The 25,352-nt window shown below is 59.4% G+C and overlaps 1 protein-coding gene across 2 annotated transcripts in view; it reads left to right on the top strand.

Moving 5' to 3' along the window:
• The window catches only part of IGSF9 (immunoglobulin superfamily member 9), a 50,139-nt gene extending 25,800 nt beyond the window's left edge, over positions 1–24,339 (top strand). The window contains exons 8-21 of one of the 2 annotated variants that reach the window (XM_073322416.1): positions 138–283; positions 882–1,024; positions 1,117–1,257; positions 10,894–11,010; positions 11,941–12,091; positions 12,989–13,112; positions 13,420–13,595; positions 15,544–15,803; positions 16,643–16,727; positions 17,039–17,209; positions 18,198–18,243; positions 18,615–20,108; positions 20,232–20,518; positions 24,254–24,339. In XM_073322416.1, the coding sequence (XP_073178517.1) occupies positions 138–283; positions 882–1,024; positions 1,117–1,257; positions 10,894–11,010; positions 11,941–12,091; positions 12,989–13,112; positions 13,420–13,595; positions 15,544–15,803; positions 16,643–16,727; positions 17,039–17,209; positions 18,198–18,243; positions 18,615–20,108; positions 20,232–20,518; positions 24,254–24,255 (3,343 nt within the window). In that variant the 3' untranslated portion in view covers positions 24,256–24,339. Of the gene's footprint in view, positions 1–137; positions 284–881; positions 1,025–1,116; positions 1,258–10,893; positions 11,011–11,940; positions 12,092–12,988; positions 13,113–13,419; positions 13,596–15,543; positions 15,804–16,642; positions 16,728–17,038; positions 17,210–18,197; positions 18,244–18,614; positions 20,109–20,231; positions 20,519–21,066; positions 21,124–24,253 lie in introns of those variants that run through there. The other variant, XM_073322415.1, reaches the window with a different exon arrangement.
• The last annotated feature ends 1,013 nt before the right edge of the window (positions 24,340–25,352 follow it).

Below are 25,352 nucleotides of genomic sequence, written 5' to 3'. Positions count from 1 at the left end.
GCCGTTGTGATGTGTTGGGATCAAGTTGCTGTGGATGTGCCCTGAGCCCTGCAGTGGAGACTGCCAGCAGTTTGGGTGCTGGCTCGTTGAGGCAGCTCCTGCTGGGCTGCTGACTCTGCCCCCTCCTTTCCTTCCAGCCACCTGCAGTCTCGTGTTCGTGTCCTGGTGGACGGGAGCCTTTTGCTCCAGAAAACAACCCCAGACGACTCTGGCAGATACACCTGTGTTCCTAGCAATGGGCTCTGGAAACCACCCTCTGCCTCGGCCTTCCTCACGGTGCTGTGTAAGGCCCCACTGCCCCTGCCCTCCCTGTACTGTGTAAGGGCCACCCCATCCCACACTGCCCTCTCTCAGGGACCCTACCGTACCCACACATACTGGCTCCTGAGCTGAGCCCTGGTGGCCCAACTTGTTTGACAGGAGTAGGGAATCGCCTCTGGCCTGTGGCCTCCCCCTTTGTGGCCTGAAACCTGGGAGAGAAAGGCCCATCCCCTGCCATGGTCCTTGGCTGACCTCCCCATCCGCCTGCCCTGATTTGGAGTGTGCCTGCCTCCCACCTGGCCCAGGTCTCTGAGCTGAGGAGCCCATGTGACCATGGCCCAGATGCACCCAGGGGAGCAGTGCTGAATTGCCAGGATCTGGGCTCCCTCCATGGGTAGATCCCAGGGTGTCCCTAGCTTTCCGAGGGCTTTGCCTTGGAGAAGCCCATCGGATAGAGAAGGCACCGTCCCTAGTGCTGCTGCCACCTGGGCTCATCTCTGCCTTGTGGGCCGGCAGCATATTGTGCATATGGCCGCCACACCCTATTCCGCAGCCCCTTCACTGCGGGTCAGGGAGCTCACCCAGGCCTTGACCACGTCCTGCCTGTTGGTGCCTTGCAGATCCAGCCCAGGTGACGACCATGCCACCGGAGACCCTCTTGCCCATGGGGATGCAGGGCATGATCCAGTGCCCCGCCAAGGCCAATCCGCCTCTTCTCTCCATCAGCTGGACCAAGGATGGGCATCCCCTGGAGCTTGATAAGGTACTGACTACACCGGGCCTCCCTGGAAACTCAGCCTCTGCCACACACCCGCTGACAGGGGGCCGCATTCTGACCTATCTCTCCCTCTGCAGTTCCCTGGCTGGTCCATGGCAGCCGACGGCTCCATTGTCATCGCCACGGGGAACGACGACGCCTTGGGGCTTTACACCTGCACCCCCTACAACAGCTATGGCACAGCTGGTGCCTCAGCACCCACCCGCGTCTTGCTCAAGGTGAGAGAGGGGGGCAGCCTGCCTCCACACTGGCTGAGCAGGGGCATGGCTGGGGAGCCCTTTCCTGGTGCCCTCATGCAGCCATGCAACCAGGTGTATTAATTTTGGTGTAACAAGTGGGCCCAGAGAGTCAAGGTGTGAACGTGGCCCAGTCATTGTATAGCACTAAACAGTCAAACGTGGTCGGGGCTTTTGAGTGCAGAGAATTTTTAGGTGGTATTAAAGATAGTGATAACTGACCTTGTTGGGGGAAGGAAAAGAAGTTAGATGAGATGGGCTGGAGCTGTTGCTGCTGCTCTTAAAGTCTGATTCTTCTTCCTGTAAGACAAAACAAGGCAAGCGCACAAGAGGGGCGAGAAAAGACGAGCAAAGATAGAAAATGCAGCTTCTGTCTCTGGTGCTGACTCTCACTTGCAAACTCACTGCTGGAGAAACGCAGGCCCAGCCTATGGTCTGATCAGCTACTCCAAGCCCTGGCAAACTTGTACCAAGCCATTGCTTTTAGCTGCCTCTCTGGTCATGGGGTTAGAGCAGCATTGCAAAAAATGCCATTGTCTTGGTTGGCTGAACCAGACTCTTGTTAGAAGGTGAAAGAGAGTGTGGGCTTATCTATATGAACACTTAAGTTTTTCTAAGTTGTTGTCCCTATGGGTGCTCCATGTGAGGATACGCATGCCCATAAATTCTCGATCAGAGGTTTTTCTGCTAGTAGTGCCTGGTGCACCCTCCTCCCCGAGAAAGGGACTCTAGAAGGCAGCAGATGTTTGACCAATAGCCCTGGTGAGACCACCCATGAGGTCTAGTACCTTTCCCTTATGCCCCTCCACAGTGGGTTTTTTGGAAACCCTCGGCTTCTTTTGGGGACCAAGTCTACAGGGTACCCTCACACGCAAGAGGTCCTACCAGAGTCTCTTCTGCCAACAACTGGGGAGCCTCCTTACTCAAGAGGAGGCATCAGTGCATTAAGAGTTGAGAATAGATGGGGAGGTGCCACCATCCTCTTTCTCCCCAATAAGGTGACTCCCCCCACTGCCATCCAACGCAGATGACTTCAGGGTCTTTCAGGGCTTGATGAAACACACAGCAGAAGCTTTGCAGAATCCCTTGGAGGAAATCCAGGAACAGCAGCACTCCCTGGTGGACATCACCCACGCCTCTACCCAGGGCAAGGTAGCCTTACCTATTAATGAGATCCTCCTCTTGCCAGCCCACTCAGCGTGGCAGACTTTAGCCAGCATCCCATCCACCTGTAAGAGTGCCGATAAAATGTATTGTGTCCAGCCAAGGGCCCAGAGTACTTGTTTACTCATGCCACGCCCAACTCCCTGGTCATCAGTGCTGCCAACAAAAGGAGTAGGCAACATTGTTTCAAGGCAACAACATCTGACAAGGAACTCAAGTGTCTGGACCTTCTAGGACAAAAGAGCCACAGTTCTGAGGCGCTTGCTCCCAAGCCCTGATGGTGAATGTGACTTTACCAGCTAGAGTAAATTTTCACACTAAATTGAGTTTTTGCCTTAGGACAAGACAGAGCTGTTTCATGCTCTTATTACAAAGGGCCAGACAATAGCCAAAGCCCTCCTGTGGCCTCCCTGGACGTGGCAGATATGGCCTCTTTTTAATGGCTACTGCCAAAGTCGTGTGTCAGGCCTCCTGGCTACAATCCTCCAGCTTGCCCAGGGAAGTGCAAAATACTGTGGAGGACTTGCCATTTGAAGAGCCTAAACTTTTCAGTGGCACTACAGATGGCTCTCTTCACCCATTCAAGGGTTCCAGGGTGACGTTGCACGCTCTTGGTATCCAGCTACAAGGAGGAAATACAGCAAGTCTCAGACAGCACAACGCTGCCCAAGAGAACTGCTGAGCCACCCGGAAAGAGGTTTAGGCCATACAAGAAAGGCCCATCCTCCACTGTCACCTCTCAGGTGGCTGCCTCATCCAAACAACCATTTTGACACCTTAGTTGAGGCCCACAAACCCTCCCTATTGGATCTTCAGCTACATCATTCCATTCACCAACTCTTTGTAGACCGTCTTGCCCATGTCTTCCCTTCTTCCCAAAGCCCTGGCTGGGATGATTTATTTGGGGTTGGTCCTGCTTTGAGCAGGGGGTTGGACTAGATGGCCTCCTGAGGTCTCTTCCAACCCAGTCTACGATTCTTGGGAGCGTTGCACCTCAGACAAATGGGTACTGGCAGTAATCTTGACTGGCTATTCCATCTAGCTCAGCTCCATCCCACCTCCCTGTTCATATTCAGGAACCCCACTCAGGAGGGGTTCCTTAAAGCAGGAGGTAGAATCCATTCCTCCAGACTTCATCATTAAGGGTTTCTTCTCCTGGTACTTCCTGGTCCCAAAGGAAAAAGGAGGGTGGAGACCGATTGCAGACCTTCCATCTCTAAACACTTTGATTCACATGCAGCACTTCTGGATGGCCACCCTAGCGGCCATCATTCTGTTGTTAGATCTTCATCACCCTTGACTTCCAGGATGCCTATTTCCGTGTAGCCATATACCCAGCACCATGGTGTTTCCTCAGGTTTGTAGTGGGCACTGACCATCACCAGTACTGTGCCATGCCTTTTGGCCTATCTGCTGCCCTGAGGGGAAAGTCCCCTCCAGCATTACAAAAGTCCCCTCCATCATCACAGCCCACCTTTGGCATCTGGGAACAGTAACTTTTCCATGTCTGGATGACTAGCTCTTCAAAGGCCATCCTTCACTCAAAGGTCAGTCCACCACCAAGAGGGACCTAGCTCTGTTCCACTCCTCAGGCCTTCACTTCAGTGTAGAGAAATCAACCCTATGCAACGCATAGACTTTATCAGGGCCACCATGGACTCTGGCAGCTAAAACATACCTGCCTGTGGATAGGTTCACCTCGATGTCTCACCTGATTTCTGCATGACAGCAGAGCCCACAAACCATGGTGTGGGCTTGTCTTTAGCTCCTGGGATGCATGACATCCTGCACTTTCATAACCCCCCATGCAAGCCTGGCTTAGGACAGCCTACACCCAGTAAGCACAAGCTCTCCAGGGAGGCATCAGTCCCTTGGATGGCACCTGACTCCCTCAGTTGATAGAAGGACCCTCAAAGAGTCTGCATGGGAACCTCCCTCACATCCACCTCTCACACATCATCCCCATGGACGCCTCTCTTCTAGGCTGGGGCACTCACTGACAGAATCATACAGTGCAAGGCAGATGGACTCCTTGAGAGTTGTCACTACATATCAACGTCTTCAAACTTCAAGCCACCTGTGATGCCTGCCTTTGTTTCCTACCTTATGTGGGGCCAGTCAATCAGAGTGAGGTTGGACAACGACGCGGCCACATACTATATAAACTTCCAAGGAGAAGCAAAATGCCAATTCTTATGCGAAGGGTCACTGAGACTATGGAACTGGTGCATACCCCAGTGCATAGATATCTCCATGGTCTATTTGCCGGGATCACAGAACACCATTGCACATTAGCTGAGCAGAATTTTCCATCGAGACCATGAGTGGGAGCTGACCAATGTATTCTTCGAGTAATTGCTCATGTCTATTCCACAATAGGTGTGCGTGCTTGCCACGTGCACTGGTGCTGGAAGTTTTTCCCCTAGCAGTACCCGTAGGGGGGAGCACCCCCCCACTGCGCATGCCTGGCGCAGTATAAGGAGGGCTGTGCTTCCCCCCCCCCCCCCCAGTTCCTTCTTGCCGCCAGTGAAGGTGCATCGGAACTGCTCGGCTCCAGCTTTGCTGCAGCTCGTCCCCAGAACTCTTAGTTTGTCCCCAGAACTCCCATTCCAAGTCTCTGCCAAGGCACCGTAGCCCGGGCGTCGATCGCTGGCGTCTCACCAACGCGGGTCCACCCATTGAGGCCAGTCGTGGAACAGCTACTACCATCGGTGCCGCTCCTCCGAGTCGAGATTGCAGTCCTGTGGCCGACATAGGTCCCGGCACCACTGATACTCCCGGTCCAGAGGCAGCAGTGGATCATACGCCAGGCCAGCCTCCCCTCACAGCCACCCGTCTACAGACCAAGCTAGCCAGCTGGCCCCGCCAGTGCCTCAGCAAGCGCAATGGCACCAAGCGTCGTGGCTGGCCCAGTGGTACCAGTGGGCACCGTGGCCTCCAGCGCAGCCCCCAGTGGGGGCTCGCTCAGTGGCTGGGGCCTTGGAAGCACCGTTGGCGTCCATCTTTCGACCGCCAGAAAAAAGGTCTGGGGGACCTGTGTTCTCAATACCGTGCCCTGAGTCCAACCAGGTGGTGGATCCTCCAGTGCCGGACGACACCCAAAGCACCACACCAGCCTCACCTTGTCCAGAGGAACTGATTGTGGCCCTGCCCCCTTCGTCCCGCAGGAGGACATCCGGGCCCACCAAGACCTCCTAAAAGGGATGGCAGCGAGCCTCCAACTCCAGGTTGTGGAGATGGAAGAGCCCTCAGACTCTCCGTTCAATGTGCTGTCCCCTTCAGCACTGGGCAGGGTGGCCTTGCCGCTCCATGAAGGGGTGGCAAGAATTTCAAATGCCCTTTGGCAAATACCAGCCTCGTTGGCCCCCATCTCTAAAAAGGTGGCGCACAAGTACTTTGTACCCACGAAGGGACACGAGTATCTGTATACCCACCCGGCGCCCCGCTCCTTGGTTGTCGAGTCAGTCAACCACAGGGAGCGGCAGGGGCAACCAGCCCCGACCCCCAAGAAAAAGACTCTCGGAGGCTGGATGCTTTCAGGAGAAAAGTTTATTCGTTGTCAAGCTTTTTAGCTACGAGTAGCAAACCATCAGGCTCTCCTGGGTCCCTATGAGTTTAACCTCTGGGAATCCCTCCCCAAGTTTGAGGACTCTCTCCAGGAGCACGATAAGAAGGATTTTAAGGCGCTCATGGAGGAAGGGGCGGTGGCTGTCGCAAGGGCATCCCTGCAGGCCGCTTCAGATGCAGCGGACACGGCCGCACGGTCCATGGCCTCGGCGGTGTCCATGAGACGAGCGTCATGGCTTCTGCTCTCTGGGCTCTCCAGTGAAGCGTAGTCATCCATGCAGGATCTCCCTTTCGACGGGAAGGCTCTGTTTGCTGAGGAAAAAGACACAAGGCTGCATGACATGAAAGACTCTCGCACGACCCTCCAGACCTCTGTGTCTCTCCTCCGGCAAAACCCAAGTTCAAGCCGCTGCAGGCTCCTGCCCAGGCCACCTTCCCGAAGTACGAGGCCGCCCACAAAAAGCATCGGGACTATAGAAAGTGCCTGCAATGACAATCCCGGCCTGCTCCCCAGCCTGGGTCTTCTAAGGGCAGGCAGGCGGGCAAAAGGCGTTTTTGACGGAAGCTCGGGGGTACCCCACCAGTTCTCAGCAGGGACCTACTCCCAATAAAGCTCCTTTTCTCCAATCGGTTGTGTGCTTTCCTCCCAGAATGGTCGCGGCTCACCTCGGACCGATGGGTCCTCAGCAGCATCTCCTGAGGTTACACCCTTCAGTTTACCTCCTCCCCACCCAACCACCCTCTGCCCCCGTCCCTCCTGGGGGATCCCTCTCACGAGGCTCTGCAGGAAGTGAGGCGGCTCCTGGACCTAGGAGCTATAGAGGCGGTGCCCAAGGAGTTCCTGGGCAAGGGGTATTACTCCCGGTATTTCCTTATCCCAAAGGGGGGCTCAGGCCCATCAGGGACCTGCAAGGCCTGAACCACTGCATGGTGAAACTCAAGTTCCACATGGTTTCCCTGGCCTCCATCGTCCCCTCCCTGGATCCCGGGGACTGGTACGCTACCCTCGATCTACAGGACGCGTACTTCCACATCCACATATTTGAGGGGCACAGACGCTTCCTCCGTTTCATGGTGGGACAGAGTCACTACCAATTCACGGTCCTACTGTTTGGTCTGTCCACTGCCCCCAGGGTCTTTACAAAGTGTATGGCAGTGGTAGCGGCCAACCTCAGACACCAGGGGTCCAAATATTCCCATATCTGGACGACTGGCTAGTCAAAGGCACCTCCTGGTCGCAGGTGAGGGATCATGTGGCACTCCTCCTGTCCACATGTACTGCCCTGGGCCTGTTGATAAGCAGTGCCAAGTCCACGTTAGTCCCGGTCCAATGCATAGAGTTTATTGGGGCGCTACTGGACACAACGTCAGCCAGGGCCTCTCTCCCACCAGACAGGTTCGAGACCCTGAAAGGGCTCATTGACTCGGTCACAAGGTTCCCGGTGGCTTGCCTGCAACTGCTGGGTCACATGTCTGTGTGCACATATGTGGTCCATCATGCCAGACTCAGAATGAGGCCCCTCCTGCTTTGGCTGGCCTCGCAGTTCTTCCAAACCACGGACAGAATGGACAAAGTCCTCACCGTGCCGAACTCGGTGATCACCTCCCTGTGGTGGCGGTCCACCCCAAACAACATGCTCCAAGGGGTCCAGGGCCCCGTCATTGGAGCTGGAGTCTGAAGCATCGGACCTGGGTTGGGAGGCCCATGTGGGGAATTTTCAGACCCAAGGCCTGTGGTCTCTACAAGACCTAACCCTTCATATAAACGTCAAGAAACTCAGGGCGGTGCGGCTGGCGTGCATGGTCTTCTGCTCGCACCTGGAAGGCAAGGTAGTCAGGGTCCTCATGGACAGCAAGGCCTCAATGTTCTATATCAACAAGCAAGGCAGGGCCCAATCCTCTGCCCTCTGCCATGAAGCCCTCAGTCTGTGGGACTTCTGTATAGTCCACGATATCTACCTAAAAGCCTTCCACCTGCTGGGCGCCCGGTTCTGCTCCAGGGGGTGCCTTTACCTTGTCCTGGTCAGGCCAGCTCCTCTACGCCTTTCCTCCGTTCCCTCTGATCAGCAAGGTCCTGGAGAAAATAAAGACTGACAAAGCCAGGGTCCTCCTCATTGGCCCGGCATGGCCCTGGCAACATTGGTACAGGACCCTCTCGGGGCTGGTGGTAGCTCCGCCATGGCAGTTGCTGCTCCGCCTGGACCTGCTCTCTCAGGACCAGGGCCGCTTCCTCCATCCCAACCTAGCAATGCTTCACCTCGCCGCGTTGCTGCTCAGTGGCTAGGTGGCGAGGAAAGGACATGCTCGGAACAGGTTCAGCGCGTCCTCCTCAAAAGTAGATGGCCCTCCACTTGCCGCTCCTATGTGGCGAAGTGGTCTCGGTTTCCGCGATGGCCCCCCCGATCCAGCTTATCCTTGATTACCTCCTCCACCTGAGGGCCCAGGGACTGGCACCCTCATCAGTCAGGGTACACTTGGCGGCCATATCGTCCTTTCATCCCCTGATGCAAGGGCACACGGTGTTTTCCCATGCTATGGCCGGCCAGTTCCTTAAGGGTTTGGACTGTCTCTACACATATTCCAAGCCCCTGGTTCCACAGTGGGACCTAAACCTGGTGCTGGCTCGTCTCATGGGGGCCCCGTTTGAACCACTGGTCATGTGTTCCTGGTCTCACCTCTCGTGGCAGGTTGCCTTCCTGGTAGCATTCACGTTGGCCAGGTGGGTCTCGGAGCTCAGGGCCCAAACCGCCGTATACGGCTTTTCATAAGGACAAGGTCCAGCTCCGCCCACACCCCGCGTTCCTCCCGAAGGTGGTCTCCGCCTACCACATGGGTCAGGACATTTTCTGTCAGTCCTCTGCCCCAAGCCTCACGCGACTAGTGAGGAACGCCATCTCCACACTCTCAACAAGAGGCGAGCTCTGGCTTTCTACTTTGAGCAGACCAAGCCGTTCAGAAAGTCGCAACTGTTCGTCGCCTCGGCTGAGCGCGTGAAGGGTCAGCCATTTCCACTCAGCAGCTTTCTAAGTGGATCACTTTGTGCATCCATTCCTGTTATGAGCTGGCAGGGGTTCCCCCGCCGCCCATTGTGAGGGCACACTTGACTTGGGCGCAGGCCTCGTCAGCTACCTTTTTGGCCCACGTCCCCATCCAGGACATTTGTCGGGCCACCACGTGGTCTTCGGTTCACACGTTCACCTCGCACTATGCGATCGTCTCCCAGGCCAGGGATGATGCCGGGTTCAGCAGGGCAGTACTCCATCCCGAGAACTTGTGAACTCCTAACCACCCCCAACAGATATAGCTTGGAATCACCTATTGTGGAATACACATGAGCAATCACTTGAAGAAAAAAGAGAGTTACCTTTTGCGTAACTGCTGTTCTTCGAGATGTTGCTCATGTCTATTCCACATCCCACCCTCCTTCCCCTCTGTCGGAGTTGTCTGGCAAGAAGGAACTGAGGGTGTGGGGAGCGCAGCCCTTCTTATACTGCGCCAGGCTGGCGCTGCTCCAGAGAGGGCGGGGGGCTGCTCCCCCCTACGGGTACTGCTAGGGGAAAAACTTCCACCACCAGTACACGTGGCGAGCACGCACACCTATTGTAGAATAGACATGAGCAACACATCTCGAAGAACACCAGTTACGGAAAAGGTAACTGTCTTTTCTTTGGAGAGATCTGCTTTGCCTGGATTCTTCAACAGAAAGGCCTCTTTGCCACAACTTCCAACTGAAAACACCGCTACCTATTCTCAGCAGCGGGGTGGGAGGGGAGATACACGGTCGTGACTCCCTGGGGGATGCACTCCTTGCCTCTTGGCCCTGGGGTCTATTATATGCCTTCCATCCAACTCCACTGATCCACAAAGCCCTGCTTAAATTGAAACAAGAAAGCAGCAATCATTTTCATGGCTCTGGTGTGGCTGAGACGGGTGGTTCCTGACCATGATCCAGCTGGCAAAATATCTGCCTCTGCAATGTCCTCTAATGACAGAACTCCTGACCCAGGAGTTGGGCCCCATAACCCACCCTAACCTATCATCCTTGCCTGACTTTGCAATGGTTCTCGGGCCTAGAACAGGAATGTTCTAGTATAGACAAGTCCTGAGAGATAGGAAAGTGAAGAAGTAAGGTGGGGAAGGAAAAGGGAGGAGGCGACAGCCAAAGGACTTGAAGCTGGTCAGGATTCAGGTGGAGGGGGTGATGTCCTTGCTCTGGCCTGCTCTGGTCAGGACACTTTGGACAGTGAAGGCCCAGTGGAGTCACAGCGACTCCCAGAAGACGGCGGAGGTGGCAGCCACTATGGGGAACCTCGCTCCTGTTGGTCCCAGCCAGTTGCTAATTTCATTTGAAGGACCTCAAGAGGGGGTTGGGTGGAATAGCTCATCCCCTCCTAATCCCCAACACACCCATTCTGGTGCATTGATTTCCGTCCCACACTCCTCTTGTTTACCAGATGTGAACATAACACAGTCCTGGAGTTCCATGTGGAGGCCTTTTTTACTTGTACTAATCCAGCCTGTCTGTCTCACTCTTGTACCTTTTCCCATCAACACTGGTTACAGGTGACTGGGACATTCTTTAACCTTGGGCTAAGCTCACTAAGGGGTAGGCCTGCCAGGCCTGTTGTTACAATACCCACCCCATCTGTGCACTCCACAGAGCAAGCTGGGTAGCCGTGCTCAGGCTGGTCTCTTCCCTGCCCTGAGTGCCCCTGTGCAGAGCCCTCTGTCTGCTCTGCTCCCTGGACCTGTCGGATTTCTTGCCCATGAATCCAGGCCAGCACCACCTCCCGCTTGAGCTGCTGAGCCCTGACCCCTTTGTCTGTCTGTCTTGCTCCTCCTGTCCCCAGAGTGGGGTGCTGAGCTACCCCAGTGTGTCTGTTCCAGGACCCTCCCGTGTTCACCGTGCGCCCCAAGGAGGAGTACTTCCAGGAGGCGGGCCGTGAGCTGGTGGTACCATGCACCGCCCAAGGAGACCCCCCACCCACGGTCGCATGGGCAAAGGTAGGGGGCTGCAGCTCTGGGTTCAGATGACGGGATGGACTGCGGAGACTGGCTCCTTCACATCACACCCTCACTTCCCCCAGCCTGTGGTCTGGTGCCGGCTCTGCTGCTGGCCACCCATGTGGCACATTCCCCTTGGCAGTGGGGTGCAGCCTAGAGCTTCAGGGCTCCACAAGCAGGACCCACTGTGGCCCAGGACTCGGCTCAGTGCTGCAGGGGGAGCCAGCCCCACGTGGCCCAGCTGCCCCATGCAGCTCCTGCCTTACAGACACCCCCTGAGAGGCGGAGCCCTGGGGATGGGGGTCATCCACTGAGTTATTCATTCCTCAGGCTCTCCCTGTGAAGAGACTTTCTGTGCCCCAACCCTTCCAGAGCTCGCGGCGGGGTCGGGGTCTCCTTCCGGACAGCCCCCTCCCTCTGAGAAAGCGATGACCCAGGACTCTGGGGCTTTGTTCCTGTTCTGCCCCTGTCTCTCAGTGAGACCTTGGCCCAGTCACTGCCCCCCCTGTGCCTCACCTTTCCCACCCGCCACTGGGGCGGCAGGTTCAAGGCTTTTCGAGATGAATACGGCCCTGGCACCAGTGTGGTGGGAAGCAAGCTCAGCTTGGTCGCTGGCTGGATTACTGCCTAGAGACTCTCCTCAGCCCCCATCTATGCTCATGGCCCCCCTTTTCTCCCCAAGCTGCTCTCCCCCAGCCCGGCGCCACCCTATCTCCCCGCCAGTCTGTGCACGCCTGCCGGCCTGGCTCCCCCACATCCCTCTCCCGTCTGCACGTGCAGGGCCCAGCCCCCCTCAGATTTGCGCTCACAGCCCTGCCCACTTCAGGCTCTCCCTTGGTTGGTGGACAATGGCACGGGTAGGCTCGGGGACCCGTGGGTGACAGAGGGCTGGGCTGCTGGTGTCAGTGTGGCTGCACCTTTGCTTTGCAGCTGGGAAGCACAGGGCGGAACAGTGCCCAAGTGGACGGGAACAGCAGCCTCGTCTTCCGGCCACTGGTTAAGGAGCAGCACGGGGCCTGGGAGTGCACAGTCAGCAACCAGGTGGCCCGGATCAGCACCACCACCTCCGTCTACGTGCTGGGTGAGTTGGGCCATGCCAACACCACTACCAGCTGACCAGGGTGGGCGGGAGGCCTGACCCAGGACCTTTGGGCTCTGAGGAGGGAGCTGTGTGTGTGTATGTATGGGGGGGATGCATTGGCAGTGTGTCTATGGGCTCGAGATGGAGGTGGACGACTCTGTGTGTGGGGGGGTGTGGAGAGGTGGGCAGCTGTGTGTGTATGGAGCTCAGTGTGGGGGTGGCTGGCTGTGTGTGTCGGGGGAATGGGGCTTGGGGTGGGGCTGGGCAGCTGTGGGGGGTGTGTGTATGGGGCTCGGGGTGGAGGTGGGCTGCTGTGTGTCGGGGAGGAATGGGTGTGGGGCTGGGCGGCTTTGTGTCTGTGTATGGGGCTCAGAGTGGGAGTGGGTGGTTGCGTGCGGGGGGCTCAGGGTGGGAGTGGGTGTGTGTGGGGGGATGTGGGTATAACACAGGGTGGGGGTGGGTGGCTTTATGCCTGCCGGGGCAGGGGGGGTGCACTGGCTGTGCATGGGAATGCCTGGCGGAGTGTACATGAGACGAACACCCAATCTGCATGTCCCAGACCCCGTATCGCGCTGGAATCCATGTTGGATTCGGCCTGTGCCCAGCTCCATTGGGCACTGCCAGGGACTCTGCAGTGTAAGGCCAGTGTGCCCTGGTGAGCAGCATCCCAGCCGCTCCCGCCAGCACAGCCACTGCCCATTGTGAGCCCACAGATGCAGGTGCCTCCCCTGTGGGCGTCCTGTGGATGGCACCTGCCCATTTCATCTGTGGGGCGGGACATTCGTGCTGGCCAGGTGGCACTCTGCCCCTGGTAGCTCCCAGCCAGAGCCTGAGCCCTGGGAGGGGCAGGGCAGAGATGGCCCCTGACTCACCCCCCACCCCGGCTGTCTCCACCAGGCACCAGTCCTCATGCTGTCACCAAGGTCTTGGTGCTGCCGCTGCTGCTGGCAGCCAACGTCTCCTGGGAGCCAGGGTTCGACGGGGGATACTTCCAGAGGTTCAGCGTCTGGTACACGCCACTGTGAGTCCCATGCCAGGCAGGCTCTCAACTGCCTGGGGTGCCCCCTGTCTACCTGCTGCGGAAGTGGGCTGGCGCGGCCATGGGGGCACGGGGCACAGGCTAGCCCTGGGTGTGAGCGCGGGGATCCCTGCCCCATGCAGGACAGACACAACACAGGGAGTTCCCAGCTCTCAGCGCAGGTGGAGGCTGTGTCCCTGCGCCCTCATGAGGGGCAAATTTGGGGCTCTCAGGCACAGGCCCTCACTGAGGGGGGTGGGGGGGGTTGGGCCCTAGCACTGGCTCCAGCTTGCCTGCTCTGTCTCCTCAGGGTGAAGCACCTGAACCGGCCCCATCATGACTGGGTGTCGCTGACCGTGCCTGTGGGGGCCGGGCACCTCCTGGTGGAGAACCTGCAGCCAGCCACTGGCTACCAGTTCAGTGTCCTGTCCCAGAACAAGCTGGGCAGCGGCCCCTTCAGTGAGATCGTCACCTCCTTCCCCCTGGGTGAGAGAGCCTCTGCCCCTCCCCCCCGAGTACCACCCCCGCACCAGCACCCCTGGGAACTGAGCTCCCCTCTTCCCCCACCAGCCCCCACCACCTGCACCCCTGAGAACTGGGCCCCCCATGCCAGCCATGGGAATGGCCCCACCACCAGCAGCACTCTCGAGAGCCGCCCCACCACCAGTGCCAGGAATGGCTCCCCCACCGCCAGCACCCCGGGAATGCCCCCCGCCCCACTGCCCACACCTCTGAGAACCAGGCTCCCCTCTCTCCACCCGCCAGCCCCAGGAATGGCTCCCCCACCGCCAGCACCCCGGGAATGCCCCCCGCCCCACTGCCCACACCTCTGAGAACCAGGCTCCCCTCTCTCCACCCGCCAGCCCCAGGAATGGCCCCCCCACTGCCAGCACCCCGGGAATGCCCCCCGCCCCACTGCCCACACCTCTGAGAACCAGGCTCCCCTCTCTCCACCCGCCAGCCCCAGGAATGGCCCCACTGCCAGCACCCCGGGAATGCCCCCCGCCCCACTGCCCACACCTCTGAGAACCAGGCTCCCCTCTCTCCACCCGCCAGCCCCAGGAATGGCTCCCCCACTGCCAGCACCCCGGGAATGCCCCCCGCCCCACTGCCCTCACCTCTGAGAACCAGGCTCCCCTCTCTCCACCCGCCAGCCCCAGGAATGGCTCCCCCACTGCCAGCACCCCGGGAATGCCCCCCGCCCCACTGCCCTCACCTCTGAGAACCAGGCTCCCCTCTCTCCACCCGCCAGCCCCAGGAATGGCCCCACTGCCAGCACCCCGGGAATGCCCCCCGCCCCACTGCCCACACCTCTGAGAACCAGGCTCCCCTCTCTCCACCCGCCAGCCCCAGGAATGGCTCCCCCACTGCCAGCACCCCGGGAATGCCCCCCGCCCCACTGCCCTCACCTCTGAGAACCAGGCTCCCCTCTCTCCACCCGCCAGCCCCAGGAATGGCCCCACTGCCAGCACCCCGGGAATGCCCCCCGCCCCACTGCCCACACCTCTGAGAACCAGGCTCCCCTCTCTCCACCCGCCAGCCCCAGGAATGGCCCCACTGCCAGCACCCCGGGAATGCCCCCCGCCCCACTGCCCACACCTCTGAGAACCAGGCTCCCCTCTCTCCACCCGCCAGCCCCAGGAATGGCCCCACTGCCAGCACCCCGGGAATGCCCCCCGCCCCACTGCCCACACCTCTGAGAACCAGGCTCCCCTCTCTCCACCCGCCAGCCCCAGGAATGGCTCCCCCACCGCCAGCACCCCTGAGAATCAGCATCACCATCACCAGCCCGGGATTGGCTCCCCCACTGCCAGCACCCTGCCTCCTGGAAATATTCTCCTCTCCCTTACTCCAGCCTCCGGGAACAGCTCCCTTACACCTGGGAACAGCTCCTCCACCTAGAAGAGGGACCTCACCTGTAGGGGCACCCTGACCTTCGCCACCCCCCAGAAGGGGCATTCCCACTGGATCCCTACCCCCTGAACTCCTGGGAAAGGAACCCCCACCCCTCAAGTGATGCTGGAAAATCCCAGGGCTCTAGGGCTGCCCCTTCCCATGTCCCCTTCCCATGTCCCGACCCCCAGGGAGGTTCCGATCACTAAGGGAAGAAGGAACATGCTTCCCAGCCACCCACTCAAGCTCACATCCCCTGAGTGGCTGCCCTGGGGCTCCCCCTGCCATTTCCCCCAAACAGCTGCCTGGGGCTACCCCTCTCCCTGAATGGCAGCTCTGAGACTCACCCCCACCTTGAGTGGCTGCCTGGGGTACCCCCAGCACCCCTCCTGAATAGCGTCCCTGGGGCTCCTCCGCAGCCCCTTCCCCCAAATGGCTGTCTGGGGCTCCCCCCCACCCCCACCCTGAATGGCTGTCCTGGGATCGCCCACTCCCCAGATGGCTGCCTGGTTCCTTTCCTCAGTGTCTCCTTTCTTTTCAGGTTTCCCGACGACCAAGGTGCCTCCTGTGCTGCCTACCACAGCCACACACGTCTTTTTGTCCCCCCCGCAGTCCCTGATGGCCAATGAGACATCGCGCGGGGTCCTGCTGCAGTGGGCGCCCCCATTGCAGTTCTCCGTGGCCCTGACAGGCTACGCACTGGAGTTACGGCAGGACCAGGGTGGCTGGGAGGTACTGGATGGCTCCATCCCCAGCACGAAGACGCAGGTCCTGGTGCCAGGACTCATCAAGGTTGGCTGGGTGAGGGGGGTTGAAATGCCAACCTCTGGGTCTTGCAATGGATGTTTCTGCACCGGGTCTCTGCCTGCCACTGCTGAGATTGGCAGCCTGAGCCCCTGGCACTGAGCTGTGAAGGATGCAGCCCCGGGCTTGAGGAGCAGCCCCTCCCTGGCTGGGTGGCACTAGATGACTGCACGCCCGGTGTGCTTTATGGCCTCTTCATTAGTGCTGTGCTGATGTACCTGCCCCTGGCTCGCTCTGTGGAGTTCGGAGACCCCCTGCCAAGCGGGACCCCCGGATAGGGAGGGGAGACCTGCACAAGCAGGGGGCTGGCAGCCCATGGGCTGAACAGTGGCTCCAGGCTGGTGCCTGGTGCTCCCTGCAGGGTGGGAAGCCCTGGGCCCTGGCTTGCAGGGTTCACTACGGATCCTGTGCCTGGTGCTGCAGGCTCCTGAGCTCTCGGGACAGCAGCAGGCCCTAAAAGGGCTAGCGGGGCCCAAACAGCCTGGTCGGGCCTGGGCCAAGGTGTATCATGGGAGTGTCCTCTTGCCCAGCAGGCCACTGAGGGTGGAAATGGGTTTCTGCTCGGCTCTGGCACTGGCCCCCTGGTGGTGAGTACTGCTTAGACGAGGCTGGCCGGAAGGGCCTCTGCTTGTCCCCAGGTGTCCCTGCAGAGTTGCTTTGCGAGGTGCTTTGAGACAGAGTGGGTCTGGTGCTATGGAAGCCCTCAGTTTGCTGCACACACGGCTGTGGCACTGCAGGTCCTGTGGCAGGAGCTGCCTCTGGTCAGCGCCCGATATCATGGGGGAGAGCTGGCCGGCACAGGCCGTAACGCTAATGCAGCCTCTCTGCTCTCCCAGGACGCCTACTACGAGTTCCGCCTGGTGGCCTTTGCTGGGAGTTACATTAGTGATCCCAGCAACACCGTGAACGTCTCCACAGCAGGTAAAGCTCTGTGCTGCCCCGGACAGCCAGCCATGCCCTGGCAGGGCCCTGGGTATCCTTGGGGTGCAGGGGAGGGGACCTGTACTGCCACAACTCCTGTGCTGCCCCCTCAGGCATGGGCCTACCTCCATGCACCCAAGCCAGGCCAGCCTGGGTGTGACCGGGGCAGGAATTGAACTGGCCATTGTGCCCAAACAGAGGGCCCCTCCCTACTAGGTAAGTGTCTATGGGCTGGTTTCCCCCTAAGGGAGAAAGACGGTATCCCCTCGCCCTGCTGTCTGTCTGAGGCCTCTCCCCGTCACCTTGCCCAGGTATGGAGGTGTATCCATCCCGCACTCAGCTGCCTGAGCTCCTGCCGCAGCCTGTGCTGGCCGGTGTCATCGGGGGCATCTGCTTTCTCAGTGTGGCTGTGATCTTCAGCACCATGGTAGCCTGCATCATGAACCGCCGGCGTGCCGCCCGCCTCCAAAAACGCAGGCAAGGTAGGGACCCAACCCTGGCATGGAAGGGCAGTTGCAGAGGCCGGGAGCACAGCAAGGGGCTGGGATCCTTCTGGGCAACCCAGAAACACACTGGAGGATGGGGTGAGGTCTCAGTGGAGTCAGGGGTCATTCCCTACATAGGGGTAAGGGATTGTAGCCCAGGTGGTGGGCGCAGGAGGCAAGGGACATGAGGTTGTAACTCAGGTTGGGTGACAGCCCCCTCTAAGTTGGTTGGGTGGGAAGAGCCCAGAGGAGTGGGGAGCTGAGGTCAGGCTGGCATGGGACACGCAGAACCCCAGGACTGTTGCAGTCAGAGGGGTGAGTTCAAAGTGGTTCAGTTAACCGGGTGCCTTGTTGGTGGGGCTGCTCTGACTTTGGTTTGACCCAGGCTAGTTAAGGTTAGCTACAGCCATTAGGAACCAATGCAGGCTAAACAGCAACTATCCACTGGGGTGAGCCACAGTCCCCGGGGGCTGCCCCGAGGTCACTGAACTCCTGGGGTTATACTGGTGCCACTTTCCCCAGTTGACAAGGCCTGGGAATGATGGAGTCCCCTTGATCCCAGCCTCTCTACCTGTCCCTTCATCTGCTGCTCCCTCCTGGAGGAGCAAAACCTGCCCAGAGCAAGTGCCCTGCTGGGAATGGGGCTGTGGGGAAGGTGAGCTGAGATGCGCAACACCATTAGGTCAAGGGACTGGCTGGGTCAGCGGGGTGGGAAATGGGACACGGTGCCTTTCCTTTCTAGGGGGCACCGGTTCTGATCCAGCCCCAGGGCAATAGGGGCTGTAACCCATCCCCTGATGGCTGTCTGGTGGCCCCTGGGCGCTGGTGGGTTTCATGCCAGTTGTCACAAGCAGGTTATCACCCCCCCCCAACCCGTGGGGCCCCTCAGGACACGTCTGGGGGGCAGGCACAGGCCACTGCAGTCTCCTCATTTCACATTGAGTTGCTCGCCATGTGATCCCCTTGTGTTCTCATGACCTTCCAGATCCACCACTCGTCTTCTCCCCCAACAAGAAGCTTCCACCTCCGCAGTAAGTCGCGCCATTCCACAACATCTTCCTGTCTCACCACACTCCCTGTGCCATGCTGTTCTCCTTGCTTTCCTCATTTGCTCCCCGCTGACTCAGGGTGGGGCTTCAAGCGGGAGGGAGGGGGGCTGGGTCCTGGCTGCTGGGGTGGGGCTGAGGGGAACGGGCCACCCCTCTACTGGCCATGCTCTGGTGTGGGGCTAGCTCCCCAGCAGTGCACTTTGACCCTTCCCTCTCGGGGCCGGGGGGTTGTCCTCAGTTCTTGGAGTGAATGTGCAGGCCAGGTTGGATGGGGGGAACAAGTAGGCAGGGGCTGCCCTGTGGCAGGAGGCAGCGGGATCCCCCCCCGCAGTAATCCCTCTTTTTCTCTGCAGAAATTCTCTCAGCTCTGGTAGCCTAGACAGCACCATGAAGCTGAAGCTGCAGGCCTCCCCATACCAGAGCTTGCGCCGGACCCTGCTGTGCGGGGAGAAGGCTGGCACCAGTCTGGGCCTCACCATTGCTGGCGGCCCTAGGACCAGCTCCAAGTACACGGTGTACGAAAGCCATATTGGGGATGCGATGCCCCTGGAGCGCATCTGCCGGGGCCCGGACGGGCGCTTTGTGGTGAAGACTGACAGGCTGCCTCGGGAAGCCTTCCCCTGTGCCCTCGAGACGGAGCTGTTCCCCGAGCTCCTGCAGCGGGATCCCTCCCCCATCCCTCCTGAGCCCAGCCTGCCAGCACCCTACCTGCAGGTGTATGCTCCCCTGGAGGCAGAGGAGCCCATCTGGCAGAGGGGAGTGCCGCTGCGGCCCAAGGCCACAGGCCAGGCCCGTAGAGAAGCCAGATCCTCTGGCTACCGCCAGGGACGTTACTTCAGCTACAGCAGCAGCCCCACGGAAGAAGCCAAGCCCTTGTGCGTCATCAACCTCAGCCCAGTGGCCTCCCCGATGCCCCTGCCCCTCAGCACAGTGGAAGAGCCGCGAGATGGCACGTGTTGTGAGGGGTGCTGCCAGAGCACTGTTAGCACGCTGCGCAACTCCCCAGGCCCCGTGGGCTCCCCTGTGCTCAGCAGGCTGCTGAGCACCCCAGCTCTGGCCAGCCCCAAGCCACTGGACTCTGGGTCCCCGAGCAGCCAGCAGAGAGCCAGCTCCTCGGCCCAGAGTGGGATCCTTCAGTACCTGAGCCTGCCTTTCTTCAAGGAGATGAGCGTGGATGGGGATTGGCCGCCCCAGGAGGAACCCTGCGAGCCCCAGGCCCTGGGCAGCATGGAGCCCACCCTGCTGGGGGAGGAGGGTCCCCTGCAGAGCACAGAGGGGGTGGCCTGCCTGGACTACATGGACGCGCATGGCACTGCAGAGACTCCTCTGGAGCAGGCGCCCAGCAAGGCTCTCCTCAAACCACCAGAGCCACAGGTGGTCCTTGCCAAGGCTGCCCTGCCTGGGAGCACGGTGTGGCCAGGCTTCCTGGGCTCCGACCCGCTCCCGGCCAAGGAGCAGGCCCCCTGGGGCCGGGGGCCATCGCCCACGGACAGCAGCAGGACCGAGCTGATGTACACAGCCATCTCCTCAGAGTCCAACTGGGCCCTGAGCCTGCCAGGGCAGCCGCTGCCTGCAGGGCTGCTGGAAGCTCAGGTGTCTGAGAAGCACCAGGTCTTGGGGCCACCTGCCGAGAAGCTGCTGCGGGGCAGCCTGACCAGCCAGAGCAGCGGCCGGGGCAGCGTGTCCTTCCTGAGACCCCCCTCATTGGCGCTGTCACTGGGGGGCGCCTACCTCAGCTCCCCCCTAGGAGAAACAGCAGGCTGGCAAAGTGAAAGCGAGTCCCGGGGATCCATGGCAGAGGAGGGCAGGCCAAGGAAGGAGCTGGCCATTGCCACTGTCAGCAAGAGGTGAGCCACATGGGTTGGGTTGGGGGAGAGGGGTGGAAGAAACCCCAGGACTCCTGGGTTCTATTCCCAGCTCTGCTGACTCATGCGGTGATGGGGATAATAACCCCAGGGCCTGTTTTGCAGCCTGGATGCTGAGAGCCCAGGACAGTGGCTATGGGGAGCTATCCGAGGGAACCCCAAATCTGGCATTACCAGCCTGGAAACCAGCTGCACACAGACACCTTACCCACCCAGGCCCCGAACACCCTCAGCTCTGCCCTGCCCTGGCTCCCGGGGAGAACGAGGGATGAAAAGCCCTTCTCTGTGTAATGGAATACAGGACTGTAAAGTGCCCCAGCATGGCCAAATGCAGGGGCTGGAGATGGACCTAAGCTGCTATGAACAGAGCTCCCACTGGCCTCTACCCTTTTGTGAGTGATTCTTTCCTTCCCAGTGTTCACATGAGCCGATGCCCAGCTCCTAGGCTGTTTGTCAGCTATGGCATGGAAGGGTGAGGGAGGGCCATGCTGCCATGGGCTTTGTTCTGGAGCAGGGCGTGGGAGCCTGCCCAGACCCCCACAGAGAGCCGCAGAGACTGCTGGTGGCTGGTCCATGGGGTGAAGAGGGAGCACAAAGGCTGTGAAATTCCTGGAGACCTGGCATGAGGCAGCCTGCCCTAGACACTGCCCAGTCCATGATTTTGAGAGAGACTGGATTTATGGCTCTTTACAATTATTAGTTTCCCACTAAGAGCTCCCCTGTTCCCAGGTGCTTTCCCCCACCGCCCTCCTTTCCGCCCTAGGCTGGAGGTATGGTAATGAGGCACTTCACCTTGAATGGTTCCTTGATGGATGTTAACCACTTATGCTAAACTCTCTAGTCCCCCTTGTATTTTGCTGTGACGCTGGGGGTACCTTTCCCGGCCCTGTGTAGCTCGAAAGCTTGTCTTTCTTACCAACAGAACTTGGTCCAATAAAAGATATTTACCTCACCCCCCAAATCTCTTGAACATCCCAGAACAACCAGCTAGAGAGGCCTGCGGGGCAGCATAAGCCCCGGGAGGGTAAGGGCCATCAGCCTGCAGCGTGGTCAGACAGACTGATGCTGGTTCTTAAAGTAGTTTCATGTTTGAGCTCCAGAATCTCTAAGGTGCCACAAGTACTCCTTTTCTTTTTGCGAATACAGACTAACACGGCTGTTACTCTGAAAATTCATCGCTATGGAAATATCTGAGCCCCCTGGCTACCAAGAGCCCTCAGGCTGGCCACAAGAGGCTCTGCAGGCAGCCTGGACCGATAGCTCTGAGAGCAGGGGGGCTGTTCTAGTGCCTCAAGGTGGTGTTGACCCTTAACCCTAACAATGGCACATGTCACTGCCGATTGCTTTAGCAGCAGCCCCCAGTTAGGGTGCATTCCCGAGACTGCTGAACGCAGTGTCAGATACCCAGCTGGGAGCAGCTTGTCAGTGTCTGAGATCGCTGGGAGGAGACAAAGGCATGCAAATGTCCCTCCCTTGAAATCTCCAGGCCTCTTTTGCCCTGATCCAAGCAGGTGAGGAAAGGAGGGGCTGTTCCCCTCCCCCCACCAGAGCCCCCAGAGCTTCTGAAACCACCTCCCAAACCCTCCAGGTGCCCCCCCATCAGCGACTTTGCAGTTCCGGGGCAGGGTATGGCCCACACCATGGGAGATGTGCTGAGCCAGGGGAGGGAGCTCTGGGGGTCCTGGCTGCATGTCAGAACGTGCTTGTGGAGCTGGCGCTGTCCTAGCAGCCTGCTGCCTTGGGGGCCTCACTGGGTGTGCGGGGGAAGCCCCTCAGTAGATGGAGCAGAGCTTGTGTCCAGCCACCCCACAGCACAGGTCCCCTGGCAGACCATAGTTGGCCTGCTCCCACACAGCCAGCTCCCACCAATGCTGGAGGACAGTGGGATCATGGGGTGTGCAGGCCTCTGCTGCCACTGGCCTGGATTGTCACCAGAGCATCCATCGCCCCCCAGTGGCCACTGTGTCAGCTGCTGCTGTGTGCCTAGCTTGGTCTGAGCTCCTACCTTTGCTGCCATTGCAGGGGAGCAGGTCAGGCCAGGCCAGCGGTGGCACCGGGCTCAGGGGTGTGTAATGGGATCACACCCGAGTGCCCCTCGTTTTCAGGACTCCTCAAACCCAACTCAGGCCAAAGGAAATTAAAATATTTCCCCACCCGGGCTCCACTTTACTCTGTCCTCAGCTGTGTCCTGGCTCTCCAGGTCCCAACCCCATTCAGTGTGTCTCTCCCTTAGCTGGGGGGTTCCCAGAGCTGGGCACAATTCAGTGTCTGTAGGAGCCGGACTGGCTCCCTGCAGCCACTGCTTCAAGCCAGCTACAGCTCCTCAGGCTTCTAGCTCCTGAGCATCCCCCTCGCTGCAGCCAGCTGCTGCTCTCTGCTCACCCAGGTGTGCCTCCTTTGGGAAGGGGTGCTGGCTAGCCACAAGCCTCTAGCCCTGCAGGGGCGAGCCACTCGGCATGCTCTGTATGAGAAAGGGGGGCTGGACTGGTCCCTTGTGGCCAGATGGGACCAAGCAACAGCCCTGGTGTCCCTTCTCCCAGTGATCAACTTGCTCACTGCCCAGGGAGGGGAGAACACTGAACCCGGCTCGGCTCACTCCCCCAGGGCGCTATGGGGGGCTGAGGGGGGCACTCCGCGCCCAGCTCGGCTCACTCCCCCAGGGTGCTATCGGGGGGTGGGGGGGCACTCCGCGCCCGGCTTGGCTCACTCCCCCAGGGCGCTGTGGGGGGGCACTCCGCGCCCGGCTCAGCTCACTCCCCCAGGTGTTCAGTGCTGCCAGTTGTCGAGTGTTATGGGCTCAGGGTGGGTTTTGGGGCTCAGTGGCAGATCTAGCTATGGGGCAGTGTGAGTGACCCCTGTGTGGCCCATGGAGCAGCATGTGCGCCCCATAGGGAAGGGAGGCTAAAGGTGACCCCAGCAGCCCAGGCAGAGTCACCACCCCAGCCCTGGGGCTCTGCTGTGTAGCCTTGTGCCGTTGCTGACGCCAGCGCACAGGAAGGCCTCTCTCTCCTATGCCAGGGGGGACGCTCGCTTGCTGGCCTGGGGACCCAAGCAGCAGGGAGAGTCCAGCCCAGTGAGCTGGGAGGGAGTGAGGAAGATGGTAGGCTACATCACAGAGCCCAGGTCAAGCCCAGCAGCAGGCTGTGCTTCTTGGGCCTGTCTGTGAGGTGTTACCTTGGGCCCAAGCCATGCCCTAGGTCTGGGATGGATGGGGCATTGGGACCTCGCTCCCATCCTGCACCGCATGGCCCCACACTGCTGGACCCAGGGGCAGTCAGGCCCTGGGACCTGCTGGGTGTAATGCCAGGCCTAGGGCCCTGGAGTTGGAAGGTCGCTTGGCACCCACTGTGGGAAGCGTCAAGCTGCCCTGGGTCAGAATCATAGAATATTAGGGTTGGAAGAGGTCATCTAATCCAACCCCCTGCTCAAAGAGGACCAATCCCCAACTAAATCATCCCAGCCTGGGCTTTGTCAAGCTGGGCCTTAAAAACCTCTTAAGGATGGAGATCCCACCACCTCCCTAGGTAACCCATTCCAGTGCTTCACTACCCTCCTAGTGAAATAGTGGTTCCTAATATCCAACCTAGACCTCCCCCACTGCAACTTGAGACCATTGGTCCTTGTTCTGTCATCTGCCACCTCTGAGAACAGTGGAGCTCCATCCTCTTTGGAACCCCCTTTCAGGTAGTTGAAGGCTGCTATCAAATCCCCCCTCACTCTTCTCTTCTGCAGACTAAACAAGCCCAGTTCCCTCCTCTCCTCATAAGTCATGTGCCCCAGCCCCCTAATCATTTTTGTTGCCTTTCACTGGACTCTCTCCAATTTGTCCACATCCTTCCTGAGGCACCCCCTCACCCCAGCAGCCAGCCCCTTGTTGGCATCCTCTCTGCTCTCCCCTCACTCTTCACTGGGCATGGCACTGGGGCAGTGGTTCGGCCGGTCCCAGTGTTTCCCCTGCTCCTGTCTCCCCGACACTGAGCATGGTACTGGGGCAGCCAGCCCCCTGTCAGCCTCTCACTGCTCCCCTCCCCATAGAATTGGAGCAGCCAGCCCGACCCCCAGCACTGGACATTGTCCCACATTAGAGCCCCAGCTCCTAACGCTTGCTTTTGCCCTCTGCCCGGCAGGAGGAACACATCTGTGGATGAGAATTATGAGTGGGACTCGGAGTTTGCGCTGGAGTCAGACATCCTCGATGCGCTGCAGCTGTACCGCAGCGGGAACCCCAAGAGACCCGTCTCCACCATCGCTGTACAGGAGCTGGAGCGGCAGAGTGAGTGAGCAGGGTGCTCCTGCCTGCGGGCTGGCCACCCAAGTCCCAGAGTCCTGCCCTCTGAGCCCTCCCTGCTGTTCCAGGTGCCTGTGGGGCCTCCCTAACTCTCTTCCCTGGACTCCTGTACAGGGGCATGAGGATGTGAGTATAAACAGCTGCCACATCCTACTCCGGAGGTGGCTGCATCTCCATAGGGGAGGTGAGCAGAGCCTGTATTGTGATTTGAGATTCCGGGGCCTCCGGTGTATCCCAGGGATTAGCACAAGCCCTCCCCTCCAGAATGAGGCATGCAGAGAAACAGAAAGTTACAGCATGGTCCATCTTGGCCAGCACAGAGACCTCTGAACCCTCTTTAGTCCCAGCCCAGGAGCCTCTGCTGCTTCCAGCAGCCCACACTTAACAACCCCAGGAGGCCTTTGTTCTCCAGCTGGTCACACTTGCAGAGGGTGGGCCATCCATGGTCATTAGTTGCTAGGTGCCAAATGTCCGGGCAATGGGAGAGGCCATTGTCTTCTCGGACTTTCCATGGGCTTGGGGCCCCAGGCCCCACACAGCCAGGCGTCAGTCACACCTGGATCTCTGCCAAGTAAGTAAAGGCCTATCAGTTGAACAACCTTTTCCCACCTTTGACTTAACCATGCGCCACCTAGGGGAAACTGAGGAACATACAAAATATTACAAAAAATTCCTACTCTGCCTCAGGGCTGGCTTCAGACCAAGCTTCCCATGTCCCTGCTATAGGCCTAGCAGTGGGTTAGCTGGGCACAGTGTTGTATTCCTACCCCACCACACAGGAGGCCACCAGGCCCAGTCTAGCTCCTCACCTATCCCCCTCTGGAGTCAGAGCCCCTCAACCCCGTGGGCTGCTGTTTGGTGCTTCTCAATCCCAGCCGGGGGCCAGGCTCACCAGCTGTTACCCCAGCCATGAGCGGGCACCAAGACAGGGCTGTGAG

The sequence above is a fragment of the Lepidochelys kempii genome, chromosome 24 (genome assembly GCF_965140265.1).
Source record: "Lepidochelys kempii isolate rLepKem1 chromosome 24, rLepKem1.hap2, whole genome shotgun sequence".
Classification (NCBI taxonomy): Eukaryota; Metazoa; Chordata; order Testudines; family Cheloniidae; genus Lepidochelys; species Lepidochelys kempii.
The sequence above is the reverse complement of the archived record's forward strand: the minus strand, read 5'-3'. Positions and strand labels throughout refer to the sequence as shown.